Below are 22,620 nucleotides of genomic sequence, written 5' to 3' on the forward strand. Positions count from 1 at the left end.
ATAAAAAAAAACCTTCTTCAACCAGCCTGAGCTGATTTGCTGGTCTTGGCTGGTCTACTAGATTGGTCTGTGGCTGTTAGACCAGTGCAAACCAAATAAAACCAGCAAACCATCTTAGACCATCTTGGTGATTCAGTCATATTATTAGGCTATTATTATTATTATTATTATTATTATCATTTTAAATGGATGCTCCTGACCTGCAGTTTATATTGCTGTAAATTCTAACATTTGATAGGTGAAGTTGATTTTAATTTTGATTTTCAATTTTTAAATATTGGCTGCACTTGGAAATGCAGTGGGGCAACTTCCATTTGACAGGCAGTTCAACAATTTGATTAAAAAGGTTCTCTGAGTTCAAACAGTGAGCTCACTGCGTTGATGCTTATCTCGCGAGAACTCTCTCCCTTGCTTGTGTCAGCGATGCGATGCTGATGCTGTTGCTGTGAATTTGATTGACGCGAACATGTCGGTGTGATGGGGGAGCGCCGGGATGCAGCTGATGATGGTCCAGAAGGGGAATACGTGCAGTCAAATCAGACGTTATCGTTAAGAAATAACACCTAACGTTTTCCTTTATCATCTATAACAAAGATGTCTGAATTTGTGTTGCATTTCACACGCGCGCAATGGATCTAGCTGATGCCACCGCAGCGAGGATCTGATTTGTATTTTTTCCTTCCTTCCTTCAATATCTGTGTATTATGGTAGAGTCAAGCCGGAGCATCAAACATAAACTGTGCAACCCTGATGACAACACCGTCAGGAAATCAGGATATCAACAATGGAATCGCCTTACACGTAGAGTCTAGTTTTTCATGATCACACACACACACACACACACACACACACACACCATTATTAGTGCTTTCACGAACGCACTATCCAAGTGTTGTCTAATCTGATTGAGCGAATAAAGTAGCCTGCACTTAAGAGACGGACCACTGCTCGCAAATTATGGACGAGGAGAATATGACCAAAAGCGACGAGCATCATCTGAGTTTGCAAAAAGCCTTGCAGCAGTGCGAACTGGTGCAAAACATGATAGACATTAGTATATCCAGCTTGGAAGGTCTGAGGACCAAATGTGCCACATCCAACGACTTGACACAAAAAGAAATCCGAACGCTGGAGGTAAGCGAGCATCCATTTGCCTGAGCCCAAATGTGAATGTTGCACCCCAGCATTTCTACAAATGTCACGAGAGTGGATGCTTGTGGGCGCGTGCATGCACATTAAACAATTTAGCATATTTGAATGTGTTTCCAGTTAAAGTTGCGTCTCGGGGATTGACTGTATTGGCGTAATAAATGAAGAAGCTGGCGCTGCAGTGCGCATTCTGCAGGTGGTGAAGAAGGTGGCTCGTGCGTTCGCGCTGCTAACATGGACACCGAAAGGGGCCTATTGTTGACATTAATTTATATCCTCGTTTTTTAATTATCCTCGTCATTAAAACGGTCGTTCGTACAATATAAACATGAGATCGTTTTAAATTGTGTTATGTAACCAGAGGTACTGTCCCAGATATTTTCTTTCGATATGATGGCAGTTTTTGTAGTAGCCTACTGTAGTGGTCGCCCAAATATGGATTTTTCAAAGACCCTATAGCTAGATCAGGGTGGCCGATGTGATGCTTTTTACAAATTAGACTTGTGTGAGAACGGGAAACGCATTCTGTTTTAACGTCTTTTACTGTTTTTTCCCCTTTATGTAGGCTAATGTGTCTCAAACTTGGGGATGGGATTCGATTCCTTTTCCGATTATTCTAAACGATTCCGGTTTCATTAGGGATTCGATTCGAGCTACTTTTCTTTCATTTAGCAGCTCATGATGCTTTCTGTCTTGAACAGCTTGTTGCCAAACGATGAGATAATTTCAGCTTGAAACAGAATAGATTTCAGCATCGAAATTCTATAAAAAACTCTATGTGCATAAGTGCATAAGCATAAGTGAAATAAAATAATAATAAAATAACTGATTGAAAAAAAAGAAAAAAGTAATTAAATAAATAAAAAATAAAACATAACACTCTTAATATTTATATTGACATGAATGATGTGTTAGTAGGCAGCTGATTTATGTCTCATGAGCCTTACAACAAAACAGATAGGCTAACCGGACGGAACGAAAGTACTCACTCGCTGTTCAAGTGAGTCAGATTCATTCAGAAACTGTTTAGCTAATCAAAAGTGTTTCTTTTACTAAAAATAATTGTCTCATAAAAGTCATTCGTTTGATGGACTACGCTGATCCCACTATGTTTATTTAAATCACTAAAAAGAACCGATTCATATGAGTAATTTGCTCAGGAATCAAATTACTTTTACTCGCGCTGTATGTTTTTGATTTACTGAAAAGAACCGACTCACAAGAGTCATTCATTCAGGAATCTGACTACCGGTTACTCTCTATCTTATTGGCTTTTCAGTAAAATGTACACCGTAAAACAATTAGTCGGTTTTAAACACCTAGTTCAGAACTGGTGTTTTAAATGTTGTTATCTTGAACAATTCGTTAATTACAGTAGGCCTATCTCTCAAAAGAAGCCAAAACAATAGTCTGATAATTTTTCTGTTAGTCTACCTTTTTGCTGCAAAACACACTTGTGCAATTGGACTTGTAACTGCAAACCTTACTGAGATATAGCCCTTGTGAAAACATCCCATGTAGATCTGGTCTCACCTGTTTGAATGGGTGGGGATTTGTAGACTGATCCAACTGCAGTCCTGCCTGATTTGGCACAAATTTCCTCCCAGCAGTCAGTTGGTTGACTTCTTTTGCTCTGTGTTTGCAGCATGTTTAGGCTTCAGATGTTGTTTTACATTAGACTGGGTCTGTGCAGATGCAAGAAAAAAGTATTTCTGCTTATGGGCTTGATGTGTCGGCTGTATGACACCTATTTCTTAACCCCACCATCTTGTCAATATCTTACATTTTAGCTTAGTCAGTTATTTATGTTCGGGTCTTTATGATATAGTATTACTTTATTTTGTGATTATATCTGTGTTTTTGTGTAAGATGATACTTTTGATCCTGATTATGTGCTGTTGCATGCATGTTGGCATAGTGTTACCCATTTTTTGACTGCTTTTCAGAAGCTCTCTAGTATTTTTGCACTCTGTTCTCTTCATGTGGGGAAACCCATTTTCCACTGGCTGTTGATTGCAGCCGTCACTAGTGTCAGTATGTCACAATGAAGCACTTTGTTTGTTCATGTTGATGGAATAATAATTACAAACATTAGATATTATCAGGGGGTTCTTGCTTGTTTATCTGGTGATGGATGTGCATTACCATCCTCAATTTACAGGCAGCAGTGATGCTCAAAGCGTAATGGCATTTGGTACCAGCAATACAGGGATCCCTCTTTAAATATATGAGCTTTTACCAAAAATAATAAAAACTCATTCAAGGTTTAAAGTATATTGCAACAGGGCATTTTCTGTGGTCTAGACAAACCGTGTACTTCAAATACATCAGGTACTGATAGAATATGTAGTATTTTCTAATCAAGGATTACAATTTATGTTGTTTTGTAAATTCATAATATTCATAACAAGCATATCCTTTGCTTACAAATTGCCATTGGCTTAAATGACATTAGAAACAACATAGAATCTACTATAGTGGACCCATAACAGCCACGGAATAAAAAAACAAAGGAAGCTGCAACTTTTATGTCACAGTTCTAATAAAGTCACAAGTGTAAGATAAAAGTCACAGTTACCTTTTTAATATTTTATTCTGTGGTGGAAAAAAACACAGAGTTGCAAGATGCAGACTCAGAATTCAGAGAAAAATAGAATTGCAAGATGTACACTCATGAATTGTGAGATAAAAGTCAGAATTCTGAGTTTATATCTCGTAATTCTGATTTTTTCCCCCCCTTAGAATAGGAAGTTTATATCTCGCAGTTCTATGTTTCGATGTCACAATTCTGACTTTTTTATTTTTATTTTTTTGCGTGTAAAATAAATCTGAACTATGAGATAAAATGCTGCAATTATATTTTTTTCATTTCAAGGCTTCCATAATGGTCAGATGTCTCAAATAAATAAATAAATAGTCATAAAAAATGTCTTTTTGAATCATACATACGTAAAATTAAAATGATTGATTAAATAAAAATGCAAATAAATTATTTTATTTGTTTACCTACATGTCATGTGATAATTAACTGTTAAAATGCCAAATGTTTTGTTAAATTATTGCAATATTTAAGAAATTACTTGTTCATATTAAGGGCCAAAAGGGTTCAGCTGACAAAAAGTTTGGGATTTCTTGGGTTAAAGAATTAATCTGTTCTGTTCGAAATATACATGCAGCCGTTCTAAAATAACAAGAGAGAGTGTCATGGATTTGGTATGACTTGTATTTAGTTCAAGAAGTGAATTGAGAACTTTGAGTGAAAATGTTCATTAGAAGAAACATCTCTAGGCTTTAATCCTTGATTATTTCAGCTGGGACCCACAGACAATGTGTTTTGTTTTCATACAGTAACATTCAGCAAACAGTGTTGCCATGGGAGATCAACTCAACACAAATGAAACTGAACAGACTACAGATGTAGATGGACAGTATTCAATAAACTGATAAGGCTGAAATGATCAAATAGCCGATTATTATTTACTCGTTAGCTTGAAAGGTCAACATTTATCTTGATGGCATCCAGTGTGTGATATTCCTCATGTACTGTATAACGCAGGCTCACTTGTGGACAATCCATAAGGACGCAACAAATCCATGTTGTGCCTTTTGTTGTTAAAAAAGTGTTCATACAACTCAGGGAAACCATTTGTATGGCTTTTTAAGTTCAGTTACTCAATTTACACAGTCAGTAAATGTAATGTTTTAAGTTAATGCAGAATAATTAAGAACAAGTTTTTATTGCATGTGATTTTTGCAAATGACATGCTTGATCTCATTTTTTCTTGAAGAAATGAATATTCCATATTTACAGTACATGAATATTCATCACATAACTACTCGTGAAATAGCTTAAAATGTGTAACATTTCTAAATGTGACAACGAAACCCCCAACAACTGTGTAAATAAAACTGGTATATGGTCAAACAATGCAACTATATTAATTATTTATGCATGCTGGGAATGGAGCTGAACCACAAAACCTTTTTTCCAGTATAGACTTATTTGAGCAAAAAATGCATTAATATAACTCACCTGCTGCTTTTTGCTTCATCTAAAAAAAAAGTAGTATATTATGACAGAAAACACCAAAAAATATTTTTTTTTAGCAATATTTAGTTGATGTAAGAATTATTTAGTGCATTTATGCTTTTTCCACCCAAAAAGTTGTGTGAATAGTTAAATATTAAAGTCTTTAAAACCATAAATAGAGTACATGAGAGACAAAGATTTGGAAATGCTATTATCAGGGGGTTCTTGCTTGTTTATCTGGTGATGGATGTGCATTACCATCCTCAATTTACAGGCAGCAGTGATGCTCAAAGCGTAATGGCATTTGGTACCAGCAATACAGGGATCCCTCTTTAAATATATGAGCTTTTACCAAAAATAATAAAAACTCATTCAAGGTTTAAAGTATATTGCAACAGGGCATTTTCTGTGGTCTAGACAAACCGTGTACTTCAAATACATCAGGTACTGATAGAATATGTAGTATTTTCTAATCAAGGATTACAATTTATGTTGTTTTGTAAATTCATAATATTCATAACAAGCATATCCTTTGCTTACAAATTGCCATTGGCTTAAATGACATTAGAAACAACATAGAATCTACTATAGTGGACCCATAACAGCCACGGAATAAAAAAACAAAGGAAGCTGCAACTTTTATGTCACAGTTCTAATAAAGTCACAAGTGTAAGATAAAAGTCACAGTTACCTTTTTAATATTTTATTCTGTGGTGGAAAAAAACACAGAGTTGCAAGATGCAGACTCAGAATTCAGAGAAAAATAGAATTGCAAGATGTACACTCATGAATTGTGAGATAAAAGTCAGAATTCTGAGTTTATATCTCGTAATTCTGATTTTTTCCCCACCTTAGAATAGGAAGTTTATATCTCGCAGTTCTATGTTTCGATGTCACAATTCTGACTTTTTTCTTTTTATTTTTTTGCGTGTAAAATAAATCTGAACTATGAGATAAAATGCTGCAATTATATTTTTTTCATTTCAAGGCTTCCATAATGGTCAGATGTCTCAAATAAATAAATAAATAGTCATAAAAAATGTCTTTTTGAATCATAAAAACGTAAAATTAAAATGATTGATTAAATAAAAATGCAAATAAATTATTTTATTTGTTTACCTACATGTCATGTGATAATTAACTGTTAAAATGCCAAATGTTTTGTTAAATTATTGCAATATTTAAGAAATTACTTGTTCATATTAAGGGCCAAAAGGGTTCAGCTGACAAAAAGTTTGGGATTTCTTGGGTTAAAGAATTAATCTGTTCTGTTCGAAATATACATGCAGCCGTTCTAAAATAACAAGAGAGAGTGTCATGGATTTGGTATGACTTGTATTTAGTTCAAGAAGTGAATTGAGAACTTTGAGTGAAAATGTTCATTAGAAGAAACATCTCTAGGCTTTAATCCTTGATTATTTCAGCTGGGACCCACAGACAATGTGTTTTGTTTTCATACAGTAACATTCAGCAAACAGTGTTGCCATGGGAGATCAACTCAACACAAATGAAACTGAACAGACTACAGATGTAGATGGACAGTATTCAATAAACTGATAAGGCTGAAATGATCAAATAGCCGATTATTATTTACTCGTTAGCTTGAAAGGTCAACATTTATCTTGATGGCATCCAGTGTGTGATATTCCTCATGTACTGTATAACGCAGGCTCACTTGTGGACAATCCATAAGGACGCAACAAATCCATGTTGTGCCTTTTGTTGTTAAAAAAGTGTTCATACAACTCAGGGAAACCATTTGTATGGCTTTTTAAGTTCAGTTACTCAATTTACACAGTCAGTAAATGTAATGTTTTAAGTTAATGCAGAATAATTAAGAACAAGTTTTTATTGCATGTGATTTTTGCAAATGACATGCTTGATCTCATTTTTTCTTGAAGAAATGAATATTCCATATTTACAGTACATGAATATTCATCACATAACTACTCGTGAAATAGCTTAAAATGTGTAACATTTCTAAATGTGACAACGAAACCCCCAACAACTGTGTAAATAAAACTGGTATATGGTCAAACAATGCAACTATATTAATTATTTATGCATGCTGGGAATGGAGCTGAACCACAAAACCTTTTTTCCAGTATAGACTTATTTGAGCAAAAAATGCATTAATATAACTCACCTGCTGCTTTTTGCTTCATCTAAAAAAAAAGTAGTATATTATGACAGAAAACACCAAAAAATATTTTTTTTTAGCAATATTTAGTTGATGTAAGAATTATTTAGTGCATTTATGCTTTTTCCACCCAAAAAGTTGTGTGAATAGTTAAATATTAAAGTCTTTAAAACCATAAATAGAGTACATGAGAGACAAAGATTTGGAAATGCTATACACTGTAAAAAAAATACTGTTTCAGTTTTTCTACTTTAAAATTTCATGTTTAATTTACTGTGTTACTTGCCGTTTTTCTGTAATTGTTTTTAAAATGTGGTGAAGCTTTAAATGTTGCATTCATATTCCTCCTTATGTCCCTGCACAAAGGCTGCAGTGACATCACTGTCTTGGGAAACTTGTCCAGTTTAGAATATTCATGTTTTTCCAACATGCTGAGAAACAGTTCAAAGAGATCATGAAATATTGAACGACATGAAGGACAGATAAAAATGCCAAGCATTGCATTTAGAGTTTGCTTACAGATCTGCATATGTGAATGATGAAAATTGTTCAACTTATATTTACATATTAAAAATGTTAAAATGTCATATTGTTGAATGAGTGCTATATAAAGTTCTTTCTTTCTTTTTTTGTCAGGGTAAACTGGTGAAGTATTTTAGTCGGCAGCTCTCTTACAAGCATAAAGTGTCCTTACAGGAGCAGAATGTGGAGTTGGATGGATTCCCGCAGCTGGGACACTGGTTCCGCATTGTTAACATGAGGAAGGAGGTTATTGAGGTATGTGCAGTCCTGTGTGTTGTGTCCTAAACCAGTCATACACAAACCCCGCCCCACAGATTTCATTGGCCAACTCCATCACACAGTCACCTGTCAAGAAAAGTTCAGACTTCATGGATTCAGAAATATCATGTATGGATTTGATTGTGACAAACAGTAATGCTGTCTATCAAGATGTGCTACCAATGCTCTACTAAAGTTAGGGTGTAGGTTAGGGTTAGTATTTGTTTTATTTAATTAGCCTTGTGATTGACATTAATAATGAAATCTGTAGAATTTCATTTTGGTCTCAAACAGGGTTATCGTTAATTAAAACTAAAACTAAAACCATAAAAAAAAAAAAACATTAACCAAAATAAAATATTAAAAGCATAAAATATTAAAAATGTCAAACTTTTTCAGCTGTTTGCTTAGGCAACATTTCTAATTTTTGTTTATAATCAAAGTACTAAAATAAATAAAATAAAACTAAAACTTAAAAACTAAAACCAAAAAACAAATCACAAAAACTGTCAAATTAAAATGAAAACAGAACATATAAAAACAAAATCTAATACTACACAGTACTTGAAATAAAAATAAATATTAACGGAAATAAAATATAAAAAAAACGTAAAATATAAAAAAATTATAATTGTACGTCAGTGATGCTAAAATAACGCTGGTCTCAGATCATGTCTTTGGACAATAAAAGTTTTTGGTTCATCCAGTCAATCATCAACTTTCATTTCTATATTATCTGTTATCAAGGTCCAAAATTAATAAGTTCCAAATGCATCTAAATATGGCAAGTAAATAAAGCCAGTTGGTCTCTAACATTTTTGGAAGTGCACAGTAACGTATGATTTAAAGTGATAATTTTATATACTGTAAGAACAATAATCTCTGACATAAACAATATTTGCAAATCAAATCAAAACAGTCTAGCAGAGAAAAGAAAAGTGAGTTACTATGAGTGAAAATATTAAATAAGAAAATGTCACTAAATCTTGTCTTAAATACTGACAATTTTACTCTGCTTTATTTCTAAAAACAACTCCATTTAAGATATTATATTTGTAATATTTTTACTAACCCTAACCCTACATGAAACTAAGTTTTGATTTAATTACGCCATATTGTTTCATTGTCAGTGCTTGATTTCAAGCTGAAATTGGTGAAAGGAAATGATCAGAAAACAGGAACAGTAAGAAAGCTGACAAATTACACACGTTTCAGAATATAGTCCTATACATGCTCAGATAGGATGGCAGTGAAATGTTTTACAAGCTATGTCTATGCAAAGAAAATAAAGGCAGAAAACAGAAGAAAGAAAATAAATACAATATATGAATATCTAAAAGTTGTACAGTAAAGGGAACATAGTGATGTGAAATCCAGATTTAAGTGCGTGTGTGGAGAGATGTGCAATTATATGTAAATGTGTGACTGGTTGACGGTTGGCTAGTGAGAGCATCCTAATGTAGGATCAGGATGTTTTGTGGGAAGTAGCTGCTTCTGAGCCTCCCCATGCAGTGCATCTCGAAATATTTCCCGTCTGATGGCATAAAAGGTTGTAAACATACGGTCTAGAACAGCAGATTCTCTGAAGGCTTTGAGGTTTTTCCTCCTGTGTCGCTGTCCTCGGTGCTGAAGTGTTGGCGCTGTCCAATGTGCTGAAGCCCCCTGCTGATGTGGAGAAGGAATTGCAGCTATATAGAGCACAACACTCAGGGCTCCTGAAATAAAAACCTTATTAATTTTGGCCATAGAGGAATTAACCAATGTTATATGCTTTTGCTGAAGTCATCAGCCCACATTATTTCAACTCGTTTGTCTCTCTATATACAATTATCATTTTTAAACCAATATTTTTATATTTATCCTTTGTATTTAATTTATGTCATTTGCAGTGCTTCATGGAACTGTAGTTCTTTTCTTCATTAGAGCCGTTAAGTACAGAGTCTTGTACCTTTGCCTTTTTGCCTGATTTTCAAATACTTTGTGTTACAAATCAAAGTTTGTAATATTGTGATTCACCTCATAGCCTGCTGGTTTAGTTCATGGTTAAGAGCTCTCAAATAAAGACATTTTGGAAAAATGAATGGGAAAATACTTCCTGAACGAAGACTGATGAAAAAAGTGGACAGGGACTGTACTAAACTTGTATGTTTTAGAATTAAAAATATGCTATATAGATGTTATATATAACATCACACATATTTTAAAGAAGCTGAGTGCTTACATTTTGAATTTTAATTTAATTGTTTGGCATCTTGCATGGTAATTGAAGATTGTAGTTTTGAATCTGTCACCATTGAGCAAAGCATTTGCTGTAATAAGTTTATTGCTCGAATAAGTCCCTGTTATACTGTATGTTTATTGTAATTTATTGTGGATAACAGCATTAGTAATTGTATGTGTTGCTGACATATTTGTGAGTCCAGGTTAAGTCTCATGTCTTTTGTCATCAGTCTGTTTCAAGTTTTAAATTAACATTTTCCTATATTATATATATTAGTTTTATAAATCCTGTCAATTAATTAAATTTATTTAAAAAGAGGAACTATTTCAAGTGATTTCTTTGTTCAGATCAAGTCATACTTACACTATATAAAAATAGTACTGTTTTATGTTTTACTTGAATCAAAAGATAATTTTGTTTAACATCATATATTTTTTAAATGAATAATTTATTGGTCATTTTTAACTTGAGCATTTTTTTCTTTCCATTAATGCAAATATTTTTTTTTTTGTACAATTTCACTCAGAATTTCCCATAATAACAAATAAAACGGCAACTATGGTAATTACTTGTCATTTTGATCCCAACTTATATATGTGTTTTGAGAAACAAGTATGTGAAAAAAATGATGCATATGTGACCAAAACATTAATAAATAAAATAAAATTTATTATAAAATAATAAAATAAACAGTAATATTGTGAAATATTATTACAATAAAAAAACCATTAAGTAAATTTTTTTTTTTTTTAATATTACGTTTTTAGCTTAATATATTTTAAAATGTAGCAGCCATTACTTCAGTCCTCAGTGTCACATGATCCTTCGGAAACATTTACTCTTATAAATGTTGACAACAGTTGTGATGAATAATAAAAAGTTGAAAGTTGAAATATAAATCTTTTTTCACATTATGTCTTAACTGTCACTTTTGATAATTTTAATGCATTCTTGCTGAATAAAAGTATTACTTTCTTAAAAAAAAAAAAATTACTGACGTGAACTATTGAACAGTAGTGTATTATTTTAAAAATACTTTTTTGGAAGTTGTATTCAAAATCCACTTGGCTCTAAAATCTCTTGGGGCAGGTGAATGACATCCAAGTGATTTCTCAAATGTTTTTTCAGTCTAGGTCAGCTTGCACATCTCTCAGACTTGACTCTTTATTGTAGGAGATCTCTCCAGGTGAGCTGACTCTGGAGACTCTGTTGGAGATGTCGGATGAGCAGGTGTGTGAGGCGCTGCAGAAGTTTGGAGCGAGTGAAGAAGAATGTGCTCGGCTCAATGCCTCGCTCACATGTCTACGATCAGCCCACAAATCAGGTGAGTTCACAGGATGCAGCTAAAAATATGATCTAACTGTTCTATAAGCCATCTTACAGCCCTGAATTACTGACAGTAACAATATAAGACAAATGCTGTCCATTTGTCTGTCTGTCTATCTAATAAGACAAATGCTGTCTGCCTGTCTGTCTATCTGTTTATCTGTCTACTGTATGTATCTGTCTGTCTGAATGTCTACACTTTATGGCAAAAAGTACAGCAAATAACCAAAACATAGAATTCTTTAAAATATCATTATATGGTGTAGCATTTAGATTTGTTTTTACTAAAATGACTGGAATAGTTAATTTGAGGTATCCATATATTTTGGTCACATGGTTATGTTCTGGCGTGAAAGAAAAGCTCTATCAGAGATCGTCCAGTAGAGGGCAACACAACGTTAAATTTCATTATTGTGGATTGGGATGGAAAGAGACCTTTATGTTACTCTCTGTCATATAATGCATTTTATTTAGTTTAATATGATGCATTTAGTAATATAGTACTGTGTGTGAAGGCTTTATTTTGTATTTTAGTTTATTAATCACAGATTGTGCAATGGTGAGGGAGCTTTGTGCGTTTGAGTTTGTCTGCATAGTACGTTAAACTTTTTAATTTCAAAATATCAAACAAAATCCTGCTTTTTTACAGTATTATAAGTTGTACAGAAAGTTCCAACTCTAGTTATGATTGAATGAGCCATGATCAGTTAAAATCAATATTAATGATAATTTGTTAATATGCATTTATTTGATTAAAAATACAGTAAAAACAATAATATTGTGAAATATTATTACTACTAAAAATAACCGTTTTTTAGTTTTCATATATTTTAAAATTAATTTTGTTCCTGTGATGGCAAAGCTTAATTTTCATAGCTGTGCAGCATATTTAAAAAAATTTTTTTTAATGTCTTTACTGTCACTTTTGATCAGTTTAATGAATCTGTACTGAATAAAAACATAACTTTATGTGAAAAAGATGTGTAAATTCCACAGAAATGTTTTACTAATTGAATCGTATGTCACCCCATGAGGCTCAAGGTTTTAAATGTATTAGTAATTGTAACATGAATGTTGCATTTCATCTGAATTTAGGCAGTAGGTTATATGCTTGGAATAAGAAAATAAGATTGAGTAACTAATTAATTGACATAATTAAGTGAGACTTAAATTAATCAGTAATTCATAAATTTATTTAATTAAAAGCTTTTAACTAAATGAGGCTTTTCTCCAGATGTTTTCGTTGCAATGAGCTTCAGGGCTGTGTTTATTTATACATGCAGTTTGATACCTCAGAGCTTGTTCGTTGTGTGTGTTTCCACCACTGGAGGGCAGCATTGTATCACGCTCTGAAACACAGCACAGTTTGATAACAGTGTTAGGTAACGTCACACTTTAAATGATCAACTAGATCCTCCTGCAGTGTTTGTCTTCTACCTCCACAGCTGGCGCTGATTGTTCCTGCTCTTACCCGAAAAAGATTTGATTGAAGGAGTGTTTCTGCAGATGTTCAAATCTCACCAGTGTGTGATAAAGTTAGAGCTTGATAACTGATCATTAAAGGACCGGAACATCCTGCTTTATGGACTTTTGTGCTAATCATTTTGTCCTTAATTAATCCATAAATCTATAAAGTGTGACACCCAGAGCATTATCATATCAGATGCATATAAACAGCTTTCTGCATGCATGGAAGTTAATGTTTAACAAATTTAGCTTTGGATATAATTAATGATTTAATTGATACTTATGAGCCAGATTAATAAACAACCCATATTTGGCCATTTTGAAATGACTGGCATTGGTAAATAATATAACTTTTGTGCTAATCATTTTGTCTTTAATTGATCCATAGATCTGTAAAGTGCATCACCCAGAGCATTATCATATCAGATGCATATGCACAACTTTCTGCATGCATGGAAGTTAATGTTTAACAAATTTAATGTTGCAAATGATTAATGATTTAATTGATACTTATGAGACAGATTAATAAACAACCCATATTTGGCCATTTTGAAATTACTGGCATTGGTAGATAATATACATTTTCATACATTAGTCAGTTCCAAAATCATCTGACCCATTTGTGCATAGATGATGCGATGATGCAAACACACACACACATATATATATATATGTATATATATATATTATGATGTGCACTTTTACAGTTATTATTTTAATTTATTAACATTTGGTCTTACATTTTCTATTAAAAGTGGATTTTTTTTTTTGGATTTTGGATTCTGTAATATTTCTGAAAGACAAAAAGTGTGAAACTCAGAAATGCCTGTGTTGGCCAACAGAGGGCAGCAAAGTTTTTTTGAATCTGGTAGTACGTTGCATAAATGTTATAGTAATGATTGAGAGAAAATAAAGGACAACTGTTCTGGCATGTTCTTTAGCAGGTGAATTATATCACGCATACAACTGTACACAAGCATTGTTGTGCTTTATTTAAGTGAACTTATATTTGAGTGTTTGTTTACAGCCTTTTATCCATCTGTTCAAATTGTGCAATTTTGTTTTTTTGAAGTAATAACACATAATGCAATTTGTTGTCATTGAATCTCTTCACCAAATCCACGGTACCCTCACATCCGACCTTTCTTTCCTCCATTGACTCTGTATTTGCTTTGAGTAGCGTTAGTGCGGCTGCCCTGGTGTGCCTGAATTTTCACAAACGTGGATTCCCCGCTGTGATAGTGTTCAGACAGCGCTAACCGCCGGTTGCACTGTTGAAAGTGTGATCAGGCTGGATTGCTTTTTTTAAAGGCGGGTTTAGAGAGGCTTTTAAGATGCTGGTAGCTTGTTGAGACACAGCATGGGCTCCTTCAGGGTCCAGCGGAGGTGCCACACAAGGACTACGGGGGATTCCAGCCGTCACAAGAGCGTGCTGTATAATTTAGAAATGGCACCTCTCGTCATCTTGATTTCTTTTTCTTTCTCACTCTCGTTCTCCATCTGTCTCTCTACCCCCCTTGTTCTCATCTCTGCAGTGTCTTTATTCAGACTCTGATTCATTTAAATGAATAGTTCACCCAAAAATGAGAATTCACGTCGATCCAAACCCACATTTAGGACATTGTTTCTTCTGAGATCCAAACTGCTTTTTTCATCCAATCAAAGTGAATGGTGACCTGGGATGTGGAGCAAAATTTTCAGTGAATAACAAATACAGAGTTCTGGCATGAAACTCTAGATGTCGCAGTCCGATAGGTCTAGCTTAATCTGTCCTGGTCGACATCATTGTCACATGGCAGCTGATTGGTTCTCTCCTGTATCGGTGGCCAATGAGCTTACTGCTCAATATTCAAATACCTGGCTTTTGTTTGCTGTAGCAGTATTGCAGCGCACTTCAGAAACCCTCCACCTTCCCCAGCTCCACCTGTATAGATCTGCTACGGGGTGATTCATGTACGCTATATGGGGGTTATTCATATGTGTTATATGTGCAGCAGCAGTATTTCTTACATGCTTACAGCAGCATGTTGTGGATGTATTGGCAGTAGCAAGTCTCGGTACTTGCTCTGCCGAACAACATAAGAACAACCATCCCCTGTTGTTCTCTCACATCAAAATCCACCAACATATTTGTTTACAACAGTTTTAGACTCTAAACGGTGCTTGATCAGTGCATATTTCTCTCCTGATTCAGATGATTTTTCACTGCAGAAATCAATATTATGAATAGAGGACTTTTAACCAGAAGCAATGGTTTGAAGTTAAAAAAACGACTTGATGGATTTATTACAAACACACCGCTTGTGGTTTATTTACATAACTTGTGGAATATTGTGATGTTTTTATCAGATGTTTTTATCAGCTCATTCTGACGGCACCCCTTCACTGCTGAGGATCCATTGGTAAACAAATGATGTTAAGCTAAATTTATCCAAATCTGTTCTTTAACAAACTCATCTGCATTTTCGATGGGCTGAGGGTGAGTAAATTTTCAGCAAATTGTAATTTTTGTGTGAATTACCAGTCAAAACACTTTTGCAGACTCATAGCAATGTCTTGGCAAACTCACAGAATTTGCATTGTGGCATCAGGTTTTACACATGAGAAAAGTTGATTTGCAACTCATAAATGCAATGAAACTAAAACCGGAAGAATGTACAGTGGTGGCCAAAATTGTTAGAACACCTGACAGATCTAAAAATATTGACCGTTTTTTGCCTCCAAAACACGATTTCATTTCATAATGTTCGTGAAACATGCAGATAGTTGCTCTGAGCACAACAAATAGCAGATGACGTGAGTCGTACTGTTTTTATCCACTTTTAACTTTAATATTTGGTATGTCCACCTTTTGCAGCAATTACAGCTGCACATCTCTCTGGCATAGTGTCAATATATTTCCTGAATTTTGAGACCTCACACCTCATTGCTCTCCAGAGAAAAGAAATAGCATATTAAACAGGACTCTTATAGGCAGAACAAAGCAGCGCAAGGGAATCACGCATAATCTGCTTGATTTGCAACCTAATACAATTACATTAAAACAGATTTAAATGCAATTTTGCTTCATATTTGTACAATTTGCATTCACATTTTCTGCCATTTATTCATTAGACGCACCTTTGATCATTGTATCCACACTGTGAATGTCGGGGGTCGTGACTCTTTCTAGAACAGAATCTGTCGGCTGCTGTAACTTTCTCTTCACATACAGGGCAGAAATCATTTTTCTGGTTTGAGGGATTTCTGTCTTATCTTTTAAAAGGCATACACTGTAACGAAAGTGAAAAGTCACATCTCAGCCGTTTCTCAAGACCTTTCAATAGCCTATTTAAAAAAAAAAAAAAGGTATATACCAATTTCATGTTCAGCGTGTCAGCATTTACTGTATATATCTACCAGTTTATAAAGATGAACAGGTCTATATTACTGTGTATAATTTAATTGACCTCCCATTGGATTCCTTTTAGCCTTTAAACAGGTACTTTATACATTGAAGAAAAAAAAAAACTACCTGAGCTAGTAAGTGAGTTATGCCATTGTTCACCCAGAGCAGCTGTTTGGCCAAATTGCCATAATTGGCATAAAAACATTTAACTCACTGGCATTCACACCATGTAATTTCCAAAACTAAGTGGCCAGAATTTCACTGACAAATACATATTGTATCGTTCAGATATTGACGAGTTGAGTAAGCAAAGTAATCAGAAAAGATTATATTTTTCATTGAGATAAAGGCCTTAAAGAGTATAAATCGGTTCAAATTTCTCTTCTTGAGTCAGTTATCATGCTGTTGAGTCACATTTAGGATTCTAATTGTGTCCTTGGTTTACCCACAATCCTTCCCTGCAGGCTTCTGCGTTCTAAATGCTGCTTATCATCCATATTTGTGTTTAATTGGGATGTATGTTTTCAGTTGCCCACAAAAACAGCCCCTCAAACAGTTTTACAAATAAACCGCTTTTCAGAAGTGTCGTTGCCACAAATATTCGCCCAAAGGTGGTTGTTTTCATGAAAGAAATGTACAAATGGTAAAAACAAATTACATAAACCATGACATTGTCACTACTCAGTAACTGGCTGTAAGCAAATATTCCAGGTTCAATACAATTTAAGCTCTGTCGACAGCATCTTTGAAATGCCATCTTTGCAATCATTTCAACTGGTCCCTCAGTTCATGAAAACTGGAAAAATTGGTGTCCTGTAATGCACTTACTTACAGTATGACTGGTTTCAAATAAAAATTCCATTTAGAATTTCAGACTGTTAGAACTGATTACCTAGGAAAACCAAATCCACGGTACCCTCACATCCGACCTTTCTTTCCTCCATTGACTCTGTATTTGCTTTGAGTAGCGTTAGTGCGGCTGCCCTGGTGTGCCTGAATTTTCACAAACGTGGATTCCCCGCTGTGATAGTGTTCAGACAGCGCTAACCGCCGGTTGCACTGTTGAAAGTGTGATCAGGCTGGATTGCTTTTTTTAAAGGCGGGTTTAGAGAGGCTTTTAAGATGCTGGTAGCTTGTTGAGACACAGCATGGGCTCCTTCAGGGTCCAGCGGAGGTGCCACACAAGGACTACGGGGGATTCCAGCCGTCACAAGAGCGTGCTGTATAATTTAGAAATGGCACCTCTCGTCATCTTGATTTCTTTTTCTTTCTCACTCTCGTTCTCCATCTGTCTCTCTACCCCCCTTGTTCTCATCTCTGCAGTGTCTTTATTCAGACTCTGATTCATTTAAATGAATAGTTCACCCAAAAATGAGAATTCACGTCGATCCAAACCCACATTTAGGACATTGTTTCTTCTGAGATCCAAACTGCTTTTTTCATCCAATCAAAGTGAATGGTGACCTGGGATGTGGAGCAAAATTTTCAGTGAATAACAAATACAGAGTTCTGGCATGAAACTCTAGATGTCGCAGTCCGATAGGTCTAGCTTAATCTGTCCTGGTCGACATCATTGTCACATGGCAGCTGATTGGTTCTCTCCTGTATCGGTGGCCAATGAGCTTACTGCTCAATATTCAAATACCTGGCTTTTGTTTGCTGTAGCAGTATTGCAGCGCACTTCAGAAACCCTCCACCTTCCCCAGCTCCACCTGTATAGATCTGCTACGGGGTGATTCATGTACGCTATATGGGGGTTATTCATATGTGTAATATGTGCAGCAGCAGTATTTCTTACATGTTTACCGCAGCATGTTGTGGATGTATTGGCAGTAGCAAGTCTCGGTACTTGCTCTGCCGCAGCAGCAGCAGCAGCAGCAGCGTAGCAGATCTATTCCGCCAAGACATGGCATTACCATGCCAATCCCTCCGAGAGTTGTCATGACAGAAATATAAATCACAGCATATATAAGGATTCAGAAGACTTATATAATATAGTGCATGAGTCATATAGATTACTTTTATGATGCTTTTACAGAGCTTTTGGAGGTCACCATCCACTTCCACTGTATAGATATACGCAGCTCAGATATTTCTTTAAACTTCTCCTTTTGCGTTTCATGAAGAACGTTTTTTTAACAGTGTGTAAATGACAACAGAATTTATTAAAAAACATTTTGGGTGAGCTATACCTGTTTTCTTTTCGTCTGTCCCTCACTAGCCTACATGTTTTTTCCTCCTTCATCTCAGTATCTTTCAAACTGCTTCTGTTGAAGGGTATGAAGATAAGTGTAGAGGTCTCATAAGAGGAGTTCAGTATGAGGAGAGAGAGAATGTGAGGGGTTGTGGTGCCGTCGAGAGGATACTAAACTGAATTAGTGTTTTTAGTGATTTTGAGACCTCACACCTCATTGCTCTCCAGAGAAAAGAAATAGCATATTAAACAGGACTCTTATAGGCAGAACAAAGCAGCGCAAGGGAATCACGCATAATCTGCTTGATTTGCAACCTAATACAATTACATTAAAACAGATTTAAATGCAATTTTGCTTCATATTTGTACAATTTGCATTCACATTTTCTGCCATTTATTCATTAGACGCACCTTTGATCATTGTATCCACACTGTGAATGTCGGGGGTCGTGACTCTTTCTAGAACAGAATCTGTCGGCTGCTGTAACTTTCTCTTCACATACAGGGCAGAAATCATTTTTCTGGTTTGAGGGATTTCTGTCTTATCTTTTAAAAGGCATACACTGTAACGAAAGTGAAAAGTCACATCTCAGCCGTTTCTCAAGACCTTTCAATAGCCTATTTAAAAAAAAAAAAAAGGTATATACCAATTTCATGTTCAGCGTGTCAGCATTTACTGTATATATCTACCAGTTTATAAAGATGAACAGGTCTATATTACTGTGTATAATTTAATTGACCTCCCATTGGATTCCTTTTAGCCTTTAAACAGGTACTTTATACATTGAAGAAAAAAAAAAACTACCTGAGCTAGTAAGTGAGTTATGCCATTGTTCACCCAGAGCAGCTGTTTGGCCAAATTGCCATAATTGGCATAAAAACATTTAACTCACTGGCATTCACACCATGTAATTTCCAAAACTAAGTGGCCAGAATTTCACTGACAAATACATATTGTATCGTTCAGATATTGACGAGTTGAGTAAGCAAAGTAATCAGAAAAGATTATATTTTTCATTGAGATAAAGGCCTTAAAGAGTATAAATCGGTTCAAATTTCTCTTCTTGAGTCAGTTATCATGCTGTTGAGTCACATTTAGGATTCTAATTGTGTCCTTGGTTTACCCACAATCCTTCCCTGCAGGCTTCTGCGTTCTAAATGCTGCTTATCATCCATATTTGTGTTTAATTGGGATGTATGTTTTCAGTTGCCCACAAAAACAGCCCCTCAAACAGTTTTACAAATAAACCGCTTTTCAGAAGTGTCGTTGCCACAAATATTCGCCCAAAGGTGGTGGTTTTCATGAAAGAAATGTACAAATGGTAAAAACAAATTACATAAACCATGACATTGTCACTACCGAGTAACTGGCTGTAAGCAAATATTCCAGGTTCAATACAATTTAAGCTCTGTCGACAGCATCTTTGAAATGTTATCTTTGCAGTCATTTCAACTTGTCCCTCAGTTCATGAAAACTGGAAAAATTGCACTTACAGTAAAAATGCACTTACAGTATGACTGGTTTCAAATAAAAATTCCATTTAGAATTTCAGACTGTTAGAACTGATTACCTAGGAAAAGATGCTGTCAATAGAGCTTACTTTATATACACAACTGTTCAAATTTTTAAACGTTCTGGAAATACAGTATAAATAGTAGTGCTGTCAAACGATTAATCGCGATTAATCGCATCCAAAATAAAAGTTTTTGTTTACACAGTATATGTGTGTGTACTGTGTATATTTATTATGTATATATAAATACACACCCATGCATGTATATAAAAGTCTCGGTACTTGCTCTGCCGCAGCAGCAGCAGCAGCAGCAGCGTAGCAGATCTATTCCGCCAAGACATGGCATTACCATGCCAATCCCTCCGAGAGTTGTCATGACAGAAATATAAATCACAGCATATATAAGGATTCAGAAGACTTATATAATATAGTGCATGAGTCATATAGATTACTTTTATGATGCTTTTACAGAGCTTTTGGAGGTCACCATCCACTTCCACTGTATAGATATACGCAGCTCAGATATTTCTTTAAACTTCTCCTTTTGCGTTTCATGAAGAACGTTTTTTTAACAGTGTGTAAATGACAACAGAATTTATTAAAAAACATTTTGGGTGAGCTATACCTGTTTTCTTTTCGTCTGTCCCTCACTAGCCTACATGTTTTTTCCTCCTTCATCTCAGTATCTTTCAAACTGCTTCTGTTGAAGGGTATGAAGATAAGTGTAGAGGTCTCATAAGAGGAGTTCAGTATGAGGAGAGAGAGAATGTGAGGGGTTGTGGTGCCGTCGAGAGGATACTAAACTGAATTAGTGTTTTTAGTGATTTTGAGACCTCACACCTCATTGCTCTCCAGAGAAAAGAAATAGCATATTAAACAGGACTCTTATAGGCAGAACAAAGCAGCGCAAGGGAATCACGCATAATCTGCTTGATTTGCAACCTAATACAATTACATTAAAACAGATTTAAATGCAATTTTGCTTCATATTTGTACAATTTGCATTCACATTTTCTGCCATTTATTCATTAGACGCACCTTTGATCATTGTATCCACACTGTGAATGTCGGGGGTCGTGACTCTTTCTAGAACAGAATCTGTCGGCTGCTGTAACTTTCTCTTCACATACAGGGCAGAAATCATTTTTCTGGTTTGAGGGATTTCTGTCTTATCTTTTAAAAGGCATACACTGTAACGAAAGTGAAAAGTCACATCTCAGCCGTTTCTCAAGACCTTTCAATAGCCTATTTAAAAAAAAAAAAAAGGTATATACCAATTTCATGTTCAGCGTGTCAGCATTTACTGTATATATCTACCAGTTTATAAAGATGAACAGGTCTATATTACTGTGTATAATTTAATTGACCTCCCATTGGATTCCTTTTAGCCTTTAAACAGGTACTTTATACATTGAAGAAAAAAAAAAACTACCTGAGCTAGTAAGTGAGTTATGCCATTGTTCACCCAGAGCAGCTGTTTGGCCAAATTGCCATAATTGGCATAAAAACATTTAACTCACTGGCATTCACACCATGTAATTTCCAAAACTAAGTGGCCAAAATTTCACTGACAAATACATATTGTATCGTTCAGATATTGACGAGTTGAGTAAGCAAAGTAATCAGAAAAGATTATATTTTTCATTGAGATAAAGGCCTTAAAGAGTATAAATCGGTTCAAATTTCTCTTCTTGAGTCAGTTATCATGCTGTTGAGTCACATTTAGGATTCTAATTGTGTCCTTGGTTTACCCACAATCCTTCCCTGCAGGCTTCTGCGTTCTAAATGCTGCTTATCATCCATATTTGTGTTTAATTGGGATGTATGTTTTCAGTTGCCCACAAAAACAGCCCCTCAAACAGTTTTACAAATAAACCGCTTTTCAGAAGTGTCGTTGCCACAAATATTCGCCCAAAGGTGGTGGTTTTCATGAAAGAAATGTACAAATGGTAAAAACAAATTACATAAACCATGACATTGTCACTACCGAGTAACTGGCTGTAAGCAAATATTCCAGGTTCAATACAATTTAAGCTCTGTCGACAGCATCTTTGAAATGTTATCTTTGCAGTCATTTCAACTTGTCCCTCAGTTCATGAAAACTGGAAAAATTGCACTTACAGTAAAAATGCACTTACAGTATGACTGGTTTCAAATAAAAATTCCATTTAGAATTTCAGACTGTTAGAACTGATTACCTAGGAAAAGATGCTGTCAATAGAGCTTACTTTATATACACAACTGTTCAAATTTTTAAACGTTCTGGAAATACAGTATAAATAGTAGTGCTGTCAAACGATTAATCGCGATTAATCGCATCCAAAATAAAAGTTTTTGTTTACACAGTATATGTGTGTGTACTGTGTATATTTATTATGTATATATAAATACACACCCATGCATGTATATAA

General features: G+C 34.9%; 1 protein-coding gene across 1 annotated transcript in view; it reads left to right on the forward strand.

Moving 5' to 3' along the window:
* Positions 1 to 431: 431 nt before the first annotated feature.
* Positions 432 to 22,620, forward strand: part of LOC107726720 (kinase suppressor of Ras 2-like) — a 111,259-nt gene continuing 89,070 nt past the window's right edge. Inside the window, exons 1-3 of the mRNA XM_016536412.1 lie at positions 432 to 1,134; positions 7,956 to 8,096; positions 11,494 to 11,644. Of these exons, the coding sequence (XP_016391898.1) occupies positions 958 to 1,134; positions 7,956 to 8,096; positions 11,494 to 11,644 (469 nt within the window). The 5' untranslated portion in view covers positions 432 to 957. The remainder of the gene's footprint in view (positions 1,135 to 7,955; positions 8,097 to 11,493; positions 11,645 to 22,620) is intronic.

The sequence above is a fragment of the Sinocyclocheilus rhinocerous genome, unplaced genomic scaffold (genome assembly GCF_001515625.1).
Source record: "Sinocyclocheilus rhinocerous isolate Xijiao unplaced genomic scaffold, SAMN03320098_v1.1 scaffold1658, whole genome shotgun sequence".
NCBI lineage: Eukaryota > Metazoa > Chordata > Actinopteri > Cypriniformes > Cyprinidae > Sinocyclocheilus > Sinocyclocheilus rhinocerous.